The sequence below is a fragment of the Musca domestica genome, unplaced genomic scaffold (genome assembly GCF_030504385.1).
Source record: "Musca domestica strain aabys unplaced genomic scaffold, Musca_domestica.polishedcontigs.V.1.1 3, whole genome shotgun sequence".
Taxonomy (NCBI): Eukaryota; Metazoa; Arthropoda; class Insecta; order Diptera; family Muscidae; genus Musca; species Musca domestica.
The window spans coordinates 27130906-27139247 of NW_026712299.1; the positions used below are offsets into that span (position 1 = coordinate 27130906).

Below are 8342 nucleotides of genomic sequence, written 5' to 3' on the forward strand. Positions count from 1 at the left end.
AAAGAGCATGAACTAGAATTCTGAAATTTTGTGAAGAGAATCACTGATGGAGTGCAGGATATATGTACCAAAGGATTTTGGTACAAACTTTATGGTTACTAAAAGTTCTAAAATGGTACAAAATGTCTAAAATGGTACCGTGTGATATTAAGTGAACGTATATAGCTAAACACTTTGGTTTTGGAAATGTGTACAACAAGTGCGGGAAAAGTACTTAGTAGTACTATATGGTACAATTTGGTATTGGGAGAACAGTTCATATGTAGCCTGAACATAAGCACTATAATGTACCATAATTGTACGAAAAGTACTAAGTAAAATTTGGTATTGGGTAAAGGAATAAAGTTGAAGTCCTGAAATTTGATATAGATGTCACTGTCGGTGTCCGTGGTTATGATATGGAGATGGTTTGGAAATGAGTTCTAAAATTATACGAAAAGAACTATGTGGTACTAAATTTGATATTAAGTGAAGGGATACAGCTGGAATCTCTACATTTGATATTCATGTCTCCGTTCGTATCTAGGCTTGAGATATGGAGGTTGTTTTGGAAATGTATACTATATTTGTACAAAAAGTACAAAATAGTACTAAAATTGGTATTGCAGTGAAAGAATAGAGATAAAATTCTGATATTTGATGAAAATACTGTTGGTATCTGAGGTTGACATTGGGAGGTGGGTTTTGAAATGCGTACTAAGTTGTTCGAAAAAAAGAAACAAAATGTAGCTAAGTTTGGTATTTGGTGGAGGAATAGAGCTGAAACCGCGAAATTTCATAATCCGATAACTCTTGTTGTCTAGGATTGAGGCATGGAACGGAATGTTTTTAAATTTTATATTGAGTAAATGTATGGAGCTGAAATCCCAATATTTGATTTTGAGGTCTCAGTTGGTATCGAATGTAGAGATCTGATGATGGTTTTGCAAATACGTACTATAATTGTTCGAAAATAACTAAATCGTACTAATTTCTTCACAATTTGGTATTGGGTGAGAAGATAGTGCTTGAAATCTGAAATTTGGGATAAGCGTCGCTGTTATGTGAAGTCATAGTATATGAAGGCGGTTTCGGGAATATATACTTTAATTGTATAAAAAGTACTGAAGCTTGCAGGAAACTGCAATCTTTTGAAGTTGAGTGGCATTTTTATTGCAATTAGTGAATTCGAGCTAGCAACATACTTCCCCGTAATAATTGTATCCTCAGTTAAATTGTTGTGTACTTTTTTTCTGTTAGCCTAATACAGTTGCAAAGGCGTTGTTGGTCAATGCTTCTTAATACGATCATATCCCAAGTTGAACCGATTTAAATATAGTTTCACAAAATTTACTTTTATACCAAATTTGCGTAACACCATCCATATTTCATTGAAATTCCACCACACATTCGGAATTTCTATGGAGTAGGACATACATGTCGTATTTGGTGCTAACATACATGAAATCGTCAAATATGTAAAATCGGTCGATCTGAACCGATTTAAATATACAGGGTTGCCCACATTCGACGGACCCATCTGGCAACGCCATAACTTTTGACAGAGATGTCACATCGCTTAATGACATACCGCGTTTGAAGCGTCAGTCCAAGCAGATTTTTACCATGAACCAATACACGCCACGCGAGCGCTCTGAAATAGTTGAAATTTACATTCAACAGAAGAAGTCAGTTGTGAAAACTCAACGTGCTTTTAAAACATTAAAAAATTTGAGAAGTGTGCCTTTTAAGAACACCATTAAGCGTTTATACGAAAAATTTTCGACTGGTAAGGCTCTTTTTAATCCGAAGAGGCCATATAAAAGTCGACCAAGGCGATCGGCCGAGAATATCGCTGCCGTACGAGCCAGTGTTGAGAGGTCCCCAAGAACATCCCAAAAACGCCGTTCTCAGCAGTTGGGCATAGCTCGGTCCACTTTACAACGGATTGTTCGCATTGATGTGCATTTGTTCCCTGCGTACAAGCCTCGTCGATTGGAATGGGCCCATAGAGTCATCGAAATGGCCGAAAAAAAAACAAGGGTCCGTCGAATATGGGCAACCCTGTAATTTGATAAATACATGTTTGTACCAAATTCCCTCATTTGTGCCAAATACTCATTCTAAATTTCATTGAATGAAAGTTCATATTGGAACTATATCTAAATCTGAACCGATTTCAATATAATTTGACAGATAAATCGTTAGACCAAATTCAATCACACGTTCTGAATTTCATTGACATTGGACATTTACAGCGTGTTTGATACATCAAATACATGGCATCAGCCGAATATATATATATATATATATATATATATATATATATATATATATATATATATATATATATATATATATATATATATATATATATATATATATATATATATTATATATATATATATATTATATATATATATATATATATATATATATATATATATATATAAATTCTAATGCAATATCTCCACTTCCAAGTTGAATTTCTAAAATTTATATAGCCTATGTTACTTTCAGGCGATGTTTTCGTATAATTGGAAATTTTTAGTACATTTTAGTACATGGTACAATTAATATAAGGTAGAAGCCAAATCATAGTATGGAAGGTATAATGAGATGATCATTCCATTTGTAATACCCCGAAATAACAATATTAGACCCTGCAAAGATCATAAATATTTTCAGCTTAAAATTCTATGCAGATTCAGTCATGTCAGTCCATATGTCTGTCTGTCCGTCTGTAGAAATCACTTTAGTACCCGAATAAAATGAAATAGTTTGATAAAATTTTACTCAAATGAGCAGGACAGCAGAATTTTTGGTATTGAAAATGGTATATATAGGTCCCCATTTTGGTATGGACCCATATAACTGTACCGACAGATTTAAGTTTTTTATTTTTTGTTTTTGGATTGAGAATATGTGTTTCCGTGATAGGAAACATCCTTGCAGGGAACTGTACATATGTAAGTCCAAGTTTAGGAATGAACCCCATAAAACTGTGGGAAAACAATGAATAATTTTAGTATCTTTTTACACCCTCCACCATACATAGTGCAAAATTTTAGCTTCCTATCTTTATAGGTCTTTTCAGTCTTTTGTCTGTAGGCAGGTCCAGTTCGATATCGTCCACGATATCGTATATCCCCATACAACGGTACCTCCCTTTATTCGGTATTTTGATTATTTTTTTACATTTTTCAATGGAATTGTCTAAAAGCCATACTAGAAGTTCTTTGTAAGCACTTTACCCACTTGGAGAGAAATGTCTATATAGGTCCACGATATCGTTAGTCCACATACAACGGTACCTCCCAATATTCGGTATTTTGATGATTTTAGCGACATTATTCACCGGAGTTGTTTCAGACAGACTTAACATTGTCTATGCAGGTCCAGATCTTCGTATGGCCCCGATATAACGGCACCTCCATATATTTTTGATGGTATTTGCTACATTATTATACCCTAGAACACTATGTGTTGGGGGTATTATAAGTTTGATTGGGCCAGAATTTATGTAACACCTCGAAATATTGGTTTCCCATATAGGAAAGTATATATGGATCTTCCTAGCTCGCCGAGCTGAGTCGATCTAGCTATGTATGTCCGTCCGTCCGTCTGTCCGTCTGTCCATGTTAATTTGTAATCACTCTACAGGTCGCAATTATGGGCCGATCTTCACGAAATTTAAAATGTAGGTGGGGTTAATGTCAGAATAGAACCCTATTTCTTTTGGAGATGATCGCCAAATGTTTAGGGGTTGAAATGGACCAAATACTGAAAAAATGTCGGATTTTGCAGTAGCTATACAGGTCGCAATTATAGACCAATCGGCGCGGAATTTCGCATGTAGCTAGAGTTTAGGGCGGGGAAGAAGCCTACCAGTTTGGGAGGTCATCGGATTATATTTAGCGGGTAAAATAGACCATATCTTTTGTATTGAAAAACTTCGAAATTTTTCATTAAACCGCGAATATTTTAAATCCCGGCGAAATCACAAAGCCATGACAGGTTTACTTCTGATGTTTACATTGATGTCAACATTCAATAAATCGGATATATAGCAAAATATCTGCGATATATATGTCTATCAAAGAAGATATGCTTGAAAGATCTCTTATATGTCGAGAACGGCTGAACTGATTTCGACAGTTCTCATTAATTCAAAATGGCCTCTTAGCAAGAAACAAAATACGTCTAAAAAATCGCATAAAAATATCTCTCTAAAGATGAAAATATTGATTTTAAAATATTTTCTCATATTTTTTCAATATTGTCATATTTTTGGCATATTTTCATTTTGAATTAAACATTTGGTAATATTTCTACAGCTAAGAAAACTAAGTAGTTAGGATATCAGGATATCATATGCAGATCGCATTTATGGCCCGATCCTTACGAAATTTTGCATGGGGATAAGATGAGGGTCAGAATAGAAGCCTACTCTTTTTGGAGATGATCGTCATATATTTAGGGGTTGAAATGGACCAAAAAACTGCAAAATTGTCGGCAGGTCGTAATTATCGTCCGATCCTCAGGCACATTTGAATGGGGGTTACCGGACATTGCAAAAGCCAAGCAGTTTTGGATGGCCATCCAAAAATATTCAATGTGCGAAATAGTTTGCCAACTTTTGTAGACAAAATACTTGGAGAATTCACAAATACAGGAAAGACGCACTTCTGACTATTTCGTTAACGCTGATTTAGTTGAAGAATATAGTCAAATGGCTGTATTTCATATAGATGCGTTTCAGTCTAAAAACAAAAAATAAATGTTAATCTTTTGCCACTTCTGAGAGATTAATGGTCTTTGTGAAATATTGGTTCCGGATCTAGGAAGACCATTTACGTGCAACATCTACCAATAAATTGGAAATGAGCAAATTAGTTTAAGTTGCTATTATTCGAAAATTAGAGAACTAAACCTGATGGTTTTCTTTTATTATTTGTCACAATATCTTGTGAAATTCTTTCGAGTATCTCGCCTATATAAACTGTATCGTTTATTATAGTGTTGTAGGGTATTCAACGGTCGGCCCCGCTCGACTGTAGCCTTTGCTTACTTGTTAATCTTTTTTTTTAATTTTGTAATGTAATGGCTTATGAAAAAAGTTTACTATGCATGTACATTGTGGTAAATATACCTTGGCTTCAATGGGAAGTAGAAAACGAAGTTTGAAATTTCCAAAAAGTTTCAATAGCGTTTATAGTCAAAAACATCAATTTTTGTATTTCATTTTCATTCAATAAACTCGATATTATAAATTATGGCCAAATGTCGAAAAGATGGGGATTGGTACTATACCGAGACTAAGCCTCTATCGTTTAAAACCACAGCCCACGAAATGTTAGAATCTGAAGGCCGAAATATGACTAAACCAAGAATTGTCGGACGAAAACAATTGAATTTCCAGTCATATCCAATGAATGAGTAGGTATGGGTAAAATATGGACTCAAATTCTCATGTTCTCCCTTGCTTTAATAGCTTTCGTTTCAACTTGATGCGATTCCATGAACCGGAAACATTACCTTTAACCACATCATATTGCCGTGATTATCCGGCGCCCTATCAATCGTATCCTTGTAAACCAAAAACTGATGAGGAGATTATGCCGGATTCATTGTTTAATCGCAAACCCCCAAGCGAGTTTGGTATGAGACAAACCTCTAAATTTAAATTTATGGGTGATCAATTTGTAAATCTGTCCGAGTCGCGCAAGAAAATAAATTTCATGCGGCAAATGAGGTAATTTCTTGAAGATTATTGCCAGTGGAAATATATCCTTTGTGTTTATGTTTGTTTTTCTAGGAATGCTCATTTTAAGCTGGTATAAATGATCATATCAACAAAATAAATATTTTCAATTCTCTGTATGATGAAGTATTTCTAGCGGGTTTTCTATAGTTTATATCCATGCCTGAAAATCGGTAAGTTTTTATGAGTATTTATGCTGTTAAAAGTTAATGGGAGATGGGAGACGTTTAAAATTTCGATTTGATTTAAGAAGATCGTACGAAGTTTTCATAAAATAGAAATAGAAAATCGAGAGCGAAAGAGGTTAACCTTTAGAAGAGGTAACAAAGGAGTAAGATTCGCCCATGAGTAAATGAAATAATTTTTAACCCTCTTTTATGTTACAGAGGGTACATTGACTTTGCTTTTCCGCTCATAACTCCTCGAAATAATCACAAACTGAGATAAAGGGTTACAATTTTGCACAGGTTTTGGTATAGACTTAATATGAAGGCATCTCCAGGTTTGAGAACTGCTAAATTTTAGGCATAGTTTTCAACGAAGGGGTTTCAAATTTAGGTTTTCATGTTCGCACAAGATTCCAAATGCTGTAGCATATAATTGCCTAGATAGTTCTCCGTTTTCTGATAATCCCCATATAGCTATACCTCCCGATATTCGGTATTTTGATAATTATAGCCAAATTCGGGATTGGTTTTAAATTCGGAATTTAGAGGTAACCAAAGATTCTATCTTCCCTGGTAGAAACATTGTGTATAAAGGTCCATATTTTTCTATATTCCCACATAATGGTATTTTCCGATATTCGTTAGTTTGACGATATTAGCGACATTTTTCACATGAAAAGATTTACAAAGGAAAGAAACATGAACAAAATCTTCCCACTCCTTCACCTCGGATAGGGCTAAAAATTATTCAGTTAAAGCTAACAAAATTATAGAAACTACAAATGACCATCTTGAACCACACTTTCGGTTAGCATTTTGAATCATCATTCGGCAAATCAGATCAATAGTTCCTTTTTATGATCTTCATAGACTTACATTCTGAGTCAATTTATGCAACTTGTTCCTTTGTAAACAAGGTATAGGTATATATATTGAGATGAAAATGTCCACAAATCATTTTTAAGCCCAAGGTCGAACTCTATTGAAAGAGGTGATAATCGGTTGAGATTTAAATATAGCTCCCCTATACACTGTGCCGTCCGATTTCATAAGTATTGTGCATCCAATGCGTAATATCAGTCCGAATCAAATGAGCTTTAGCACCAAGTTGACAAAGTTCAGTCCAGTTTGGTAATGATAGTAAATATCGGTTCAGATTAAGATATTGTTCCCATGTATATTCTCGTCCTAATTTCAATTTTATTGTGCGCTATATGTGTAATACTCGTCCAAATTGAATGGATTTCGACACATCTGATTGAATTCAGGCCAGAAGCAAGTACTTCAAATTTTGGTGAAAATCGCTTCAGATACCGATATTATACTAGTAAATATGTTTCATCTAATTTGGGGTTTAGGTCCTCACATTTGTAATATTTTTTCGAAAATAATGATATATGAAACCAAATATATCCCAGAAATACCTCTGACAACTTTCATCAGGATCGGTTCAGATAGTAAACATACAGGGTTGCCCATATTCGACGGACCCATCTGGCAACGCCATAACTTTTGACAGAGATGTCACATCGCTTAATGACATACCGCGTTTGAAGCGTCAGTCCAAGCAGATTTTTACTATGAACCAATACACGCCACGCGAAATAGTTGAAATTTACATTCAACAGAAGAAGTCAATTGTGAAAACTCAACGTGCTTTTAAAACATTAAAAAATGTGAGAAGTGCGCCTTCTAAGAACACCATTAAGCTGGTAAGGCTCTTTCTAATCCGAAGAGGCCATATAAAAGTCGACCAAGGCGATCGGCCGAGAATATCGCTGCCGTACGAGCCAGTGTTGAGAGGTCCCCAAGAACATCCCAAAAAACGCCGTTCTCAGCAGTTGGGCATGGCTCGGTCCACTTTACAACGGATTATTCGCATTGATTTGCATTTGTTCCCGTACAAAATTCAATTGATGCAAAGAATGTTGCCTGCGGACAAGCCTCGTCGATTGGAATGGGCCCAAAGGTTCGTCGAATATGCGCAACCCTGTATATATCTTTGTCCTCAAATTGAGTGGATTTTAAAAAATACGACCGAATACAGATTAGAATCAATTACTTGAAATTAAAGGTGATTTTTACAGTGGTGTTCAAAATTTTCTATGGAAAAACAAAATATTCAATAAATGGGTCTTAGCTTCGTTATGTGTTAATCATAAATAGCGAAGTGCTGCCAAAGTGCAGTAAGTCTATAAAATCAGAGGAGGATAGTCTCAGAATAAGGGTTGGGTTATGTATCATTTCAGTATTTGATAAAAACAGATTAAATAAATTTTGTTAGTGCCATCTGCTGGGTGAAGTAGACTGGTTGTAGGTTTGTGTCTTTACTATATGTTGTACTAGTGTTGCCATAAAATAATTTACATTTTACATTTCATTGATTGCTTGTACTGTACATTGTGAAAATTGTTAAACCTTACCAATGGATG

At 34.9% G+C, this 8342-nt stretch overlaps 1 protein-coding gene across 1 annotated transcript; it reads left to right on the plus strand.

Moving 5' to 3' along the window:
- Nucleotides 1-5207: 5207 nt before the first annotated feature.
- LOC101887905 (uncharacterized) lies at nt 5208-5872 on the plus strand. The gene is made up of 3 exons (XM_005184490.4): nt 5208-5418; nt 5474-5734; nt 5798-5872. Exons 1-3 carry the CDS (start codon nt 5255-5257, stop codon nt 5820-5822), a joined length of 450 nt encoding a protein of 149 aa, XP_005184547.3. The 5' UTR covers nt 5208-5254; the 3' UTR covers nt 5823-5872.
- The last annotated feature ends 2470 nt before the right edge of the window (nt 5873-8342 follow it).

What these genes read in the sequence shown, in the direction of transcription:
- LOC101887905 (XM_005184490.4), top strand. Translation starts at nt 5,255, where the DNA reads ATGGCCAAATGTCGAAAAGATGGGGATTGGTACTATACCGAGACTAAG. An exon ending in CAGTCATATCCAATGAATGA is followed by an intron (nt 5,419 to 5,473) that starts GTAGGTATGGGT and finishes TTGCTTTAATAG; the next exon opens with CTTTCGTTTCAACTTGATGC. An exon ending in AATTTCATGCGGCAAATGAG is followed by an intron (nt 5,735 to 5,797) that starts GTAATTTCTTGA and finishes TTGTTTTTCTAG; the next exon opens with GAATGCTCATTTTAAGCTGG.